This window comes from Xiphias gladius, chromosome 20 (assembly GCF_016859285.1).
Source record: "Xiphias gladius isolate SHS-SW01 ecotype Sanya breed wild chromosome 20, ASM1685928v1, whole genome shotgun sequence".
Classification (NCBI taxonomy): Eukaryota; Metazoa; Chordata; class Actinopteri; order Istiophoriformes; family Xiphiidae; genus Xiphias; species Xiphias gladius.
Window position 1 is genome coordinate 6,693,622 of NC_053419.1, and position 14,622 is coordinate 6,708,243.

A 14,622-nucleotide genomic window follows, 5' to 3' on the forward strand; every position below is an offset into this window, starting at 1 on the left:
TCTCAGCAGGACAGCGACCAAAGCACACATCCAGCAGCACAAAAGTGTTGTTTTTTGTTGTGTTGATATATGCCCCTTACTTTTGAAGCCTTTGGTCCTCGCTGTGTGTTATTTTATTTAAATTTATGCCAGGTGATTAAGGAATGATTGTTTATTATTATGTATTTTTAAACAAGTCCCACATATTTAATTTTGTTTTTCTTTCTTAATCTACTTTGATAATATTTATATTGTATAATATTATATATACTGAATACAACTCAGCAAATATGTTTGGAGTAAGGCAGAACAGATTATGTTTTCTATTAACATAATGAAGAAATACTGCTAATATAAGTATCTGCAAAGTGTCAAAATGTTGATACTGCCTCTTAAGGACTGAGCTGGCAGCAAGAGGAGTCACAGTGGGATTTTTCAAAATGCACAATAACGTTTGGGACCCATGAAAGAGGTCAACAAAACAGACTAAACAGACTGAAAATAGACAACTGATCTAAAAGGGCTTTGTCACCCGAACTTAAGGATAGGTCATTTTCACGATTTTGCTGAAGTGATTGTTGAAGTCATTTTTCTTGGGAGGACAGTATTGCATGGCTACATACCGCTAACATAAGTGAGAACATCAGATATTTTTTGTTTTATAACATTAACTAATGAAGCTGAATTTCAAACACAAAGACTCCAGCCTCACCTGCCTCTGCTTGCTGGTGATGTCCATAGCCTTGGCTATTCATGGCCTCCTTGTGACAGTGGCCCCAGGCGAGGGGGCCCACCGTCAAACCTCCTATCAGGCTGCTCCCTGTGCTTGTGAAATTAATTTTATGGCCCTTGTCACTCCTAGTCTCAAGTGTTTTTCCCGACTGAGCTACGCTTCACAAAATGTCATAACCGCATTCAATTTTAAGAAATGTGGGGAAAAAAATCTCGAAAACGCAGCAGAAGCTGAGTCCTCTGTAATAGCACTGTATGGTATATCAAGATGTAAAATGTCGAACCTGGACGGGTTTACATTGTCAGCTTGTTTGGCGAAATCCTTCCCAAAATAAAGAATTGCTGTTCTTAGTATGTGACTGACTCAAAGAAAATGAATAGGTCTGACATTCAGGGGGGCGCCGACCCATAAAGGATTATTTTGATACGGTCAGTTTGACCTCAACATGCCGGGTACCGTAACTGCCCACAGCAGAAACAAACAACTAGTTAGGTTGGAAAACAAGCTGCTCTGTATCTCTGGTGCACAGTTTGTATTAAGATCTTTTAGGTTCTTGTTGGTATATCGCTTCCTTTTAAACATGTACACTGTGATTGAATTAAGGAAATTACAATATAAAAGAAATGAATCTCCTGGAGACTGTGTTTTCTTCTGAGAGTACATGAAGCTGTTTAAAAGAGGGTTTAAATTTTAAACAATCTGCCCCGTGGTATGTGGCCTGAGCTGTCTGGCTTGTAGGATATAACTTCAAGTGAGCATTTCAAATTAGACCAAACTGTTTTTGCACCAGGCCTTTTGTTATTGCCAAAAAGGCTTAATTACAGCTATTTATGATCATATAAAACAAAAACATATTAGGGCTTAAAACAACCGTTTGCTTTCTTGTTTTGACAATGACATGTTCCCTTTGTAAAAATGAGGTAAAGCCTATCCAACAGCATCCATGCTCCAATAAAACGCTTGCATTTAGCCTTCCCGTCGGCAACAATTATGCAACATGAGGTGGGATCAGGCAGGCTTCCCACTCATGCTATAATGATAACCACATATAGCTCACAGCATATCCTCCACCACACCTGCATAATGGACTTCTGGAAGAAGAGCAGGGTAAAGGGAGAGACGGCTCTAGCGCCGGTTTGTTTGTGATGGTGGTGATGAAGATGGAAGAAGCGCATCAACAAGAAAACAAAAGCAAATCTCGTATTTGAATATTTGACCAAATCTGCTTGCAGCTGTTAAACACTACGTTGAATGCCTTCTCTCTCTCTCTCTCTCCTTTCCTTTCTCCCACATGTGCGCGCCTGCACACGCGCGCACACGCTCCCCCACGCAGCCGTGCGCGCACACGGGAACCTGCTCGCCAGCGCACGGCACAGGAGCCCCTGACAGTGCCCGTGCCCGCCTGTGATCGCTGCCTGGCGCCTCCGCCGCTCCACTGGATGTTTGCGCAGAGGACATTTGCCTCCGCCGGTGACTGCACCGATCTCCGCGGCACATTCCAGCTCATCTCCACATCGGAACTTCTGCAACGTGTGACTGCTTTGTTGCGGGGCACCTTTTCCGAGACCACGTTCCTGTCAGGTGAAAGACCCCTCTAGGGCCAGGCGCTGTTCGACTTCCAACTTGGGACTTGATGGCACAGTCATTTGTGACCGGTCTGGAAAGTTGCGCTGCGTCAGGGAGCATGGGCGCAAACTTTGGAAGCTTTTTAGAATCCAGTGACAGCTTTTAGAATGAAGGCAGGTGAGTCACCCGTCGCCTGAGCGGCGCGCAGGGCTCCAGCTCTCCAGGTACGGGAAAAAGAAAAGGCGACACGGAGGAAGTCGTGATCTGTGCGACGGATTGCGCTACGGAGGACGGAGGGAAGGGACCGATGAGACAACATGGGTAAGTAAGTGGAGGACTGTCTCATTTAGAATCGATTGCCGCGGGAGGACGGAGAGCCCCGGGAGTCTGCGAATCACCACTGTCATTAGTTGAGAGCACTTGTGGTCGCTACAGTAACAAAATGGGTTGTTTTTTTTTCCTGCTCTGGCGCATCTGTGACTGTGTGGATGTTCAGAAAATTTTCCCCCAAAATCTTTCGCGGCTTATTCCTGCGCAGCATGCTGACATCTGCAGTATTTCAGAGCGGCACTTTTGCCCCATTCTCTGCCAGTGTCCTCTCAGGGTTCTGGATTATTCGTAGTTCAACGCATCACCGACACTGAGAGGTGTCCCCTCTTCGTTCATGAATTGAAGAAAAAAAAACAACAACAAAAAAACAAATACCGCAGGCGGGAGTGTTCATGCCCATGAATATCAAGGGAGGGAGGAGAGAGACAATGATACTCTCACCTTTGTGTTGTGTAAGTGATGTAGCCCCAAAATCTGAATCCGACGACGCGGATCTGTGTGGTACTGAGCAATGAGTTGAGGCCAGATAATAGCTGATTGTTTGTCAGATAACGCCTTTGCTGTTGAAGCCGCACTTACAAGTTTCTTCCCACAAACCCCAACCTGACCTGTAATGGCCGAACCCTGGTGAGATGTGTCGGTTTTCTGTGGCCTCCCCTCCTCCTCCGCTCCAGACCTCTGAGACGTTTCGACTCCGTCCCGTTTCCTCTGCCTCCCCGCTTCTCCTGACAGCTCTGGGCACCTACAATCTCGTCCCACACTGCCTACCACCTCCTCCATTTTAGTGACTGGGAGTGCTCCAAAGCTTAAGTCACCGCTCTGCCTCACAAACCCACACTTCTCCTCAGCGTTTCAGGGGCTCTGCGTTCCGCGGCCCCAGTCAGTTCTTTTTCTTCTTCTTCTTCCTTTTGTTTTGTTGTTGCATATTTTTGATGGGGCTGAAACAAACGGTGGGTGTTCAGAGTGGTTCCTGAATATGCGATGAAATGACGCTGTCACTTTGAAGCAGTCTGCAGCTGTTTTAACTGAGCGCCTCACGATGTTTCAGTGCAACTTCTGTTGTTGAATCTCGCCGTGCAGGAGTATTATTCATGCGCACACAGCAAGTACACAGGGTATGTTTGACAGGAGGAGGTTAGGGGCAGAGAGAGCCGTTTCAGTTGTTTTTAAACTGCACCCTTGTGATTCACTCTGTTTGTCTTGACTTCTCACTTGTTGAATTTATGCTGCTGTTTTGTTTGATTTTTTACTCTTTTTATTCCCAAATTTAGTGAAAAGCTGACACAGGTTGGAGGGATGCATGCTGCCCACACATCTGTGCACAATTGTGGCATTTTCTCTAATGAGCAGCTTAGTGAAGCTAATGAGCACATACTATTACAATTCTAATTACGTCATCACAATTAGTATCAGCCAAACGAAGTGGCTGCATTTGTTAGAATATCAACACTTTCCGAGGGATGCTCTCTCACCGTATCATTTGAAATGCGAAAGAAAAGTGTGCGCTGTCCTCAGGGCTGTAGTTTCCTCACGGACTTTGACAACAGAACTTGACATCGACAGGATTTGGTTATCCCAATCCCCCACACAGCAGGGCAAGGTCAGTTCTGGCAGTGTTTGAGAGTAGCAAACAAGAAACAGCTGTTCGGGGGAAGCATCTAACTAACAGTTATGTCCAAATTAGTCTAAGTGTGAATGATTGCCATCAAAAATGTTGGATGAGCAATTATTCCATCGACTACATTCAAAACTAGTATCAAGTGATGTAATAATATTATTATTTTTTTATTGAAAAACAGGTAAGGAGGAGCATACTTATGACTAACAAGCCCACCACTAACACATTTTTCTCACCTATTTGTGGCCCGAGCAGTTAAATTGATATTCATGCCTCTTCCAAAGCCATGCCTATGATAGAGAAAAAAAGGAAAACTGAAAAAGCTTGAACAATCCAAAGTGCAGCAGCTGCAGCTGATTTTCAAACAGCTGAAGCCATCAATAAGGATTCTTCGGTCAGCGTGAGGCACGTTTCCTTATTCTGAGTCTGACTGAAAGTCCCCATCGCACACGTTTTGCAGCAGTTTAGTAATATTCATTTCACCACTACCCACACACGCTATCAAACCGTCATAACACAGCATATCACATTAAACCGTCTACGGGTACCTCTATGTCATTCGTTTGAGTTTTTGTCCCTGCTGTTTTGCAGTGTTGGACTTTCTTGAATGGCATCACTTCTTCCAAGTTTGTATTTCTGTTCTTTTCCATTTTGGATTTTCCTTGAAATTCTGAAATAACTGTGAAGAACTTCCCCTAACAATGTGTCCTGCACATTGAACTCGTGCAGTGAAATATGGGCAGAGACACAAATGTGAGGACATAGGTCGGGCAGTAGGCACTGGGAGCTGTGCTTGCACAAACAAGAATGTCCCTGAATATGATCATTTGTTGTGCATTTTGTATGTTACTGAGGCACACCACAGCTTACGTTTGGTTGTCATGATTTTATACATTTGATAATGTTGGTTTTTTATTATTTTGGCTTTATTTGCATACAAGTCTTCCAGCCGAAACGACAAAAAAGTGCCCTCCAAAGCGACGTGCCGTATATGTCCCATCTGTCATATACGTCTGCCACCTCCGTGTTTCAGTTTAGGCAGCTAAAATTACTCAGCCAAGCTTAGGGAAAGACCACGGACAGGGTTACAATAAACCAATGTTTTTAGGAGACAAGATAAGAACTATTGCTTCTGGTGTCAAAGTGACAATATCTATGTAACACTACTTCCATCTTTATTCCTCAGTGACAACAGTCATTATTTGCAAGGGCACAAGAGGTAACTTGTCAGGAAAATGGAAAAAGGCCATTTTAAATGTTTAAACCCTCTTACAAATGGGTTTCATAGCTTAAGTATTTCTCTTTAACATTAAATATTTACAACCATCAAAGTTAAAGTTCAGACAACAACATCCTTAGGAATTATTTATTAAGAGTTGAACACTCAAAAATTCAGCCCCTCTGCTTAATTAGGACTGTATGGGTATGGTTTTATTACATTTGATTGACAGTAAACCCACAATCCCTTAACTTCCATCATATATTGTTTCAAGTACTGCTAAATCCTGATTGATTAACGAAAGTACATGACATCTCCTTTTTCCAGCAGAACCTTCATACCCGTAAGAGAGGTTAGACAAAAAGACAAATACAGAAATCTCTTATGGGAAATGATGAGACTGTTCTAACTTTGGCAGGGAAGAATGTGAGTTCATGTGGGAACCCACAGCTCGTAGTAAGAAGCTGATTTAGAGGTTAGGTCTTCAGGGCCTCTAACAAATAACCAGTGCTGTCATTTTCTTCGGATGAGGACAGCCTCTTTGTTTAAAGTATGTAGCCCTAGAAGGGACATGGAGAAAAAAAATAGATGGGAGAGGGAAATTAAAAAGAAAAAATCTACTTTTGCATTTTCTCACAAAAGTTTAAACAAACAGGTTTGTATTCTTCCAGACCAATTTGTGCAAATTTTGTGCCAAGTTTATGTTTTATTCAGTTACCATTTATGGAGACAGTGCTTTTATTCTGAAGGATTAAAAGCACTGCCGAGAAGTGATAGAAGTCTTATTGTTGTGGCTGCAAGTGGAAAGCAACTGTTTTGCAGAAGAATGCAAGGAATTTCTCCTTTATTCTCTCCCATCTATAATATTTTCCTCTACATCCCATCCAGGGGCTCCACAGGGATAGCCAGTTAACTAATCTACTACAGCTGATTTCTCAAGGTAAAACGAGCCAGTTACAGTATATAAAACAGAAAAAATTAAATTCACGCTGGTGCACATTGGAACTGACTAATCACTGGCATAAAGAGCTGAATACTGATTCCATGAATATTGCTTTTCACAATCCTGAATGGGTGGACATAACCTATGATACTTCTGACCTTTACTGATTATTAGCATACCTAACACACACAAGCACAAAAACACTCATCATCCACGATATCAACTCCTCAGCCTTTACAGCAGGCTTTTGCCTCCCAGTGGCCATCTTGAACGTCTCCGTTTGTGCTGATCTTTTGACATTAGCAATCATATCGATCAACGCAGCTCTCTACCTCCCTGCACAGAAGCCAATCTCTCATGTCTGTGTGTTTGGGGGAAAGCCAGCGTCAGTGAAGTTATCGGATATATGTGATATTATGGGCCTGTGAAGAGTTTCAACTGTCACTTTGTGACAGGCTGCGTCTGGATGTTAAGCAGGGTGGGTGTTAAGGCTGACGACTTAGTGATATGGCTGATTTATTGGGTGCAACTATTAGAGAGGCAAACTATCTGCTGCATGAGGCAGTGGGCTGAAAGACGTAAGACAATCGACATTTTCCTATAAAAGTTTACTGTCAAAAATAAAACAACTAAAAGGCAGACCTCCCTTCAACCAGACTGTAGTTCTTAAATCTCATCAGATTAAATAGTTTCTATTGTGCTATCTTTATAGCTAAAGAATTAAGCTTCTGCCAATGTCTAAGAAAGATAAGGTGTACAGTAGCTAGATAAAACAGCAGATATCAAGTAAAAAAGGAAATCTGCTTACTGTTTCATAACTTAAATTATCTGTTGCTTTTTCTATATTTCATGGATCTTCATCAGGCATGAATATCATTAATGGAAATATAAAACCTTGCCCTGACATCTCTTAAGTTCCCTAGATTTTGGGCTAGATTTCAAACAATGCATATGTTGTTTTTGTGGTTGTGTATTCTAAAATGTCGTGTATACATGTTTCAAATAGTAGGGTACACAAACATGCTTTTCATGTATGCATATTGGATATTTATAAGGCCCAAAGTCACTCCAGTATCAGGCAGTGCAATGGCTGAGAACGAGCTGAAGGCACCAGACCAGAATGTTTTAACAAAAAAAAAAGTGACTAAAACGTCACTTTTCCAAGTGGACTTCCACCCAACACCTCTCATTAAGGTTTCCTTTTTTCATAGCCGGTGGCTTTCGTGGCCACACAAAACCTGCTAGTGTGAAAACGTTGACATTTAAAATAACCAGTTACGTTTTTGAAAGGTCTTGCTCCTTGCAAATTATATTTTACACTTTTGACAAGTCGAGTATGTGGTTTCCAAAAATCAGCGGTAAAAGGTAGTGGCTTCTATTGCTGTTTTTGAGTTCAGTCAAACACAAACAGGCTTTAAATGGTGTCTCATTTGAAGCCTGTGAGACAGCAGTTAGAGCGGTCATCTGAATTGGCTCTAAAAATGTCAAAACAAATAACAAACAATAACAGATAATTTGACAATCAATTAAAATTAATCAACTAATTAGTATTAAGCAAAAATACTAAATATGATCTGGTTCCAGCTAATCTGATATGAGGAAACTGTTGGTCAGACGAAACAAGCAATTTTAATTAATTATGAAAATAATGATCAGCTGTAGCCAACCGTTTAACTTGAATTATAATCAGAAATGTGCTTGACCGAGAATATTAAACGGAGTTTACAGTTAAAATACTAAACTACATAGGTGATACTACCGTCAGCCTCCATGTTATCAATTAACTTGGAAGGTATTATTCTCCCTATACCATGGCCACTTCCCAACAAAATGCCAGATGTACTCAAATTAAACTTACCTTGTTCATTTACTTATGTAAAGTCATTTTTAATATAATTTTTCTGTTTTAAATTTCATGAAATATAGTTCCTGAGCCTAAGCAAATTCCTGCTGCTTAAATCGCAAAGCAACATCTACATTTACACAGGAAGGAGCGTGTTTCACTAGGCTGGGCCTGGAGTTTTAAAAACCCAACAAATTTTGATATCGGAAGAAAATTTCTGTGATTGCTTGTAAGTGTCAAACATACTCAGATTTCGAGAATACAGAATAGTGCAGAATCCAGCTGCTATTATAAAAATTGTCCTTCCAGCAAAGATAAAGTTATTGCACTCTCTTACACAAATACACACAAGCTGCATTTTTCTCTCCCTCCATCTATCTGTCACACACACTTTCAGGATTGTATGCGTTCTATTGCACCCTCTATTTCCCTGTCACAATCTAACCTGCAGCTTCTCCAATTTCCTTTGTTTTCTGTTGGTAACATTTCCTCTCTCTTTCTCCCCTTTCCCCGCAGCAGTCCCTCAGACCCCACTGGCTGTCAGCTTAACTGTAGCTAACATAGCTAATTATAAGAGTCCTCTCTTTCTTCCTCCTACTCGGAGTTGATATGGACATCTAGATTCAGGCATCATTCAAACATCAACACTTGACAATAAATTTGTGTAGCTTTCACTTAGAAGGTATTTATCTATTTCATTTAGATATTTTTCAATAGCTCGAAGCTCTTTTGCTGAGCTAAGTCCCTGTTGCTATCTTCACCTAAAGTTTAATACTGGCACATTAAATCAGAAGTGCCAACAAACACCTGCATCGGCGGTGTTTGGTTATACTGTGTGGTTCCTTAAGATAATCTACACCTGCCAGCCAATCAGATTCAGCTTTCTTAGTGGCAGCGGTATAACTAAGAGTGATAGCCATTTCAATCAGTTGACAGGGCGGCCTGCACTTCTGCACTGCACTTACAGTGAGAAGCTGATGTACATTACAGGCAGTTTCTCTTGTGGATAAATAACCATATACCATATGTTGGTCATCCCATTGATTTGGAATCTTGATGCTTAGACTTAGCAAATCTATACACCTAATCATGTCATTAGGTCTTTAAGTGGTAATAATTTTGGCCCTTTCTCTTTTTCCTATAAAGTGGCCCGCAGTCAAAGCGAGAGCAAGCTGTCCATCTTCATTCCCCTCTCTCACTGTAATGCTTGAGCAGGTCATGGGCTCACTACACCTCAGTTACTACATCCCTCACAAATCCAGACAGAATAACTGAGCTAACAAAATTGACTGCTCATTTCAATTTATCAATTTTTAATGGATACTGCCCCATTTAAGCTGTATTTTGTCGTTAATGGTGTGATACTAACCAGCTAAGCTCAATTTTCCATATATCTTCATCCTGTTGTACAGTATACTGTGTATTTAGGACTAGCTGCTCCTCCTATCTCAGCATGTATGTGCAGTTCCGGTAGTAGTAAAATAAGCTTTTATCATAAATCAGCCATTTTATACTGCTTCATGCTTTTACTATGAGTTAAAATTACAGCTGACTCCAATTTTCAAATTAACGGGCATAAAATAATGGGTTTTAAGTGTGTAAAAGGTACTTCATTTCAATATTGTAATGCCAGTGTGTCCCATTAATCACTGTTGCATGATGGGCCCTGTGACTGGCAATATGTCACATACTTCTGTGCCCTGAAAATATTTTTAATTTTATGTGGTTTAAATCTGAGTGAACACATTCAATAATGTAATATATCACGCATGCTGCTGTGCCCTAGAATTTTGCTTGCCTAAGCTTAGTCACACGTCACACACTTTAAAGCCCTTGGCTCCTGTGTCAGAGAGGAAGACAGTCGGTTGAAGAACTGACGGCAGGAGCTGGGGTTGGAGGAAAGTGTATATCTGATGCTTTAAGGTATATAAAAATACATTACATCATACATAATACTGTTATTTATTTTCAGGCTAAAGCCTCCCATTTCTTTGGCGATCAGTCTTTCCCTAAACCATATCTCATCTATGAAAATTCTACTGTTTAATACATACATTTAAATACGTATTCAAGTTAATTAGATCATCAGAATGCACAATGTATACACTTTTATACAGTGGAAAGAAGTGAAAATTGGGGGAAAAGGGGGGGGGGTCATATACATGTATACAATGAGTTCATATGGAAAAAAGTTTTACTTCCCCGCCAGTCAATAACCTTGAAAAGCTGCCACACAGAAACACACATCCTTCCTTTTAATGTGTATAACCTGTGGTACAGTGGACCATTTAATAAGAAATAGTAGATATATTTTGTTTTCTTGCACACTTTTCATTTCTTTGAAGTGCCCCAGCGTGCGGCCTTAGCGCTGTTGGCCAACCCACTTGGGCACTCTGGATAATAGCCTTTGCATCAGTGCCTCAGGGCACCATGCATTCAAATGAAATATCAACTTGTCGCACCGCCAAGGAAGACGACAGCTGACTCTGCTGGGCCTGCCAGAATCCACTCTGTCCTCAGGGGGGAAGCAGTCTCACTTTATCGGATTTCAGAGAGGTTGCCATTGGAATCTGACCTTAGCTGAGGTAATTGGGGAAAAGATATACTTTAGGAGTTATATAATAATTTAACTTTTGCTGTTCTCCACATTTGAAAGACCATTTTAGTCTACGTTTAATGTGAACATTTGAGTCTAACTTCAGCAACCTTCTTCAAGTCAGGGAGTAGTGGAACCTAAGGGGATACTGGAGCACATAGCCTGTTCTTTAATTGATATTTTTTGGCTGCAATTGCATCTTCATCAGACGCAAATTGTGTTGATGTGTTATTCGGTGCGCACAGTAAAAGAAAAAGCAATGTGCTCAATTTTGCTTCTGGAGATAACTACAGATCTTGTCTTTCTCTAAGAGTACTGATCAACTGACTTTAATGCAATACATTGGGCTTTATCAACAAGAATTACAACTTAAATTGGCTTCAAATCAAAGTTAATTAACAAATCTAAACCCGAACAGTTAAAGGGGAAGAGCACCAATTTTACACTTCAAAGTCTGTTTAAAGGTCTTGGGGAGTACTACTGCAATGGGAATAAAAGTTGTAAAAAGCTTTTTGTGGCTTCAGAGGGACCTACTGATAAATTGTCTCAAGTGATGTCCCTTGAGTCAGCATTGGTTCTATCTGAAGACTGAAAGTTTAAAAAATTAAAAAAATTAAAACAATCTGGTGGTGTAGAGTTAAAAAGAAGTGAACTTACCAGACCTCTGTAGCCTGCTCCTCATCTCTGCTAGAGGCTACTGTATAAGCTTGAGGCTTCATTAGCGGCTACTAGCATAACACACCCGAATCTCAGATAAAAAACTGTTGGCAGCCAAGTTCTACTTTGCATTTTTTGTAATGTGAGCGCCAGGTTATCATAAGGAAGAAGAATCCATGGAGAAAAAGAAGACATGTCAGGTTCTGCTTCATCATTTTTGATGTATTTTTTAAATCTGTACACCATGTGTCCAACGGCGTTAGAGGCATGCAATGTTAAATTGGCGGAGGACTCTTTTAATATAGGATTTTATTTAGCATTATATATTTATCTAGCTATATATATAGTTTTAACTTCACGTTCAATTCACCAACATTCCACATGCATATTTAGTCAAGGACTAACCAGGGATAAAGATTTTAGAAGATGACAGGAAATCTTGTTGGCTGAGTGACATAGTTAGATTTCTTGCAGAAAAATTAGAGAGAGGCTCAGTCCACTACTGACAAAAATGAATCTCTGCAGGAGGATCATAAAAGTCACAGCACAGTGTACAAAATGAACCCCATCCACTGCCATTCATGCTTAAGTGTAAAATAAGTGGGAAAAACACACATGAGACTTGAAAGTTTCTTCAGAGCAGATTTACCTTTATGATAATTACATTGAAGTTTAGGAGTGTTGCTCTACTACAAGTTGTTCAAATTTCCAAGATTTAACTTCACCAAGATATGAAATCTTCAAAACCCTCTGGCTCTGATTGGTCATGCTCTACTACGAAGAGAGAGCCAGGTAGACAGATGTGAGGGACTTACCACATGAGATCAAATCTCTTCTGAGGGGAAACAGATTTCATAGCAGTGCCTGCATGAACTGTGACGGCAGTATTTTATTCATGTTTTAAGTTCTAAATTCATGTCTTCCCTTCAAATATCCCTTTTTGCCTAATCCTAATTCTGCCATTTTTCCATTAATGATGATACAAAGACAAACATCTTGTAATTTCTAATACACCATGGGCTTCTCATAATAATTTGGACTGAAGAAAGGGGGATATTTTCACACAGTGTACCTGTATGTACAACATCTGACGCATGAAACCAGAGGAAAACCTCTGCATCACAAACCAGTGCATCACATTTAATAATTGGATAATCAATCTGTACTAAAGTGAAAGTCTCTCTCCATTCTGCGCTGTAAAGCCTCCCATGGGAGCCCGATCTACACATGTCCAGTTGATTTTTATTACTCTTCTGTCTATGCAGAAATCCATGCTGAACCAATGCTTGCTAATTAAGGATGCTGTCATGCGGAGGCGTCAGTGAGCCAGTGGCTGAATATTGTGGCTTTCTATAACATTGTACAGCCTGGAGTTTTTTAACACATAAAATATGCCTGAATACGCCACACTGTTTTTAAGGGGCACATGCACGCTATATTCCGAATGTAGTTTAGTGATATGACATAGCGAGCTTTCCCTGCGGATTCACAACAGACCCTTCTAAATGCTCCAATGAGATTGCCATTTAGGGAAAACTGATGGCGTGTATAGTACTGTGGATGCTTGGCCAGATCACGGAGTACCTAATGGAGGTGATGGAAGTCGCCGTGAATCTCTTGCTTGGAAGACTCTAGGGATTTATTTATAGCATGCATTTTCACATAGTGTGTATCTTAACTCATTCTCATACCCATCATCCCTAGACCTCATTTAGCTCCTCTATAGCCTTACTTCCTTCTGTTGCTCTACTTTTTGCTTGCATTCTGCCATATTCATGAAAATCTTCCATTATTTTGCATTATGTCTCTTTTTACTTCCATTTATTATTTTTACAGTATTATTAAACATAAAGTTTAGTGTAACATTTGATTGCCAGTGTGGTTGTTAGTAAGCAGGAAATCTCCCAGCTATTAACAGAGACAGTTTTTTGTACTTTTGATCTTATACGCCATTTTAACAAGTGAACTACTACACTTACTTGAAAGAAAATCATCTGGATTTATCCCATGGCTGTCTATCACTTTGTTTGACGCTGATCCAGATACACTTGAATAATTTTTTGGCATTTTTTACTGTTAAACTAACAAATTTAGAAGGTTGTGCAGCCTTGGCGGAGCACTGTGCTGTCTGAGTACTTTTTAGCAGTCACATGGTAATTGTCATCAGAAAATAACTAAGATTATGCAATGGTAAGCACAAGCACACAGATGCTAATTAATGTTACACAGGAGCCAGGAACTGTATCCCCCAAGGCAAGTTATATATCAAACTTTGAATTTGACATATTTTTCTACACCTGCTATTGTCTAATTAATTCTAATTGCAAGGAAGAAATTTAAATGGCAAGACCTGCTAAACAAAACATTCAGCTCGGAAACTCTATAACAAGAGGAAATTGAATTGCTTGTACAATGTCATTTTCAACAAGTGGAAGAGTATTTCTTTTGCTTGTTCTTGTTTGGCTAGTTCAAGGCCCAAAACAAACCTGCCTGCACAGAGGTGTAGCATAATGATATAGCTTGTTATTAATGCAGATCATGTGGAACAATGCATGTTTGCTAGCCACTTTAGCATTAAGTTGTCACAGTGTTGTGTGACACCCCCCAAGTTGTGGTATTATGATGCATTATAATGGCCTCTGCATACCATATGCCACAGCTGGTTAGCAGGCAGAAATGATATGGTTTTCCGAAAAGTCTTGGAGCTCTGCAATATATCAAAGCTACATATTGAAGCTTTAAAATAAGCATTACAAAATACTCTATACAGTTTGGTGTTTATTTAGAGCTTTCTTAGTACTTGTCAAATTGAATACATGCTGTGTGTTCTGATTAGAATGAGCAAAGTCATTTCATGCAATTTTCTACCATCATTATAGTCTCTCTCTGTCTGTTTATCTTTACTGATGTCCCTCTGTCTGTCAAGACTGTTCTGGAAAGCTATATGTCTCTCTAAAAGTCACGTACACATACAAACTACAGTTTGTACAAACTACAATATGATGCATTTCTGTTTGTGTTCATGTCATTCACATGCTGTGTTTTAATAAACCTTGTCTAAAGTCAAACAGTACCTTATTATGCATATACAAACCAAATCAGAAAATTTGGGGTGTGTGTTCTTGTACTTTGTAATTT

At 40.1% G+C, this 14,622-nt stretch overlaps 1 protein-coding gene across 1 annotated transcript in view; it reads left to right on the top strand.

Moving 5' to 3' along the window:
* Window positions 1-2,170: 2,170 nt before the first annotated feature.
* The window catches only part of lrrtm4l1 (leucine rich repeat transmembrane neuronal 4 like 1), a 46,824-nt gene continuing 34,372 nt past the window's right edge, over window positions 2,171-14,622 (top strand). Inside the window, exon 1 of the mRNA XM_040157775.1 lies at window positions 2,171-2,599. Within this exon, the coding sequence (XP_040013709.1) occupies window positions 2,596-2,599 (4 nt within the window). The 5' untranslated portion in view covers window positions 2,171-2,595. The remainder of the gene's footprint in view (window positions 2,600-14,622) is intronic.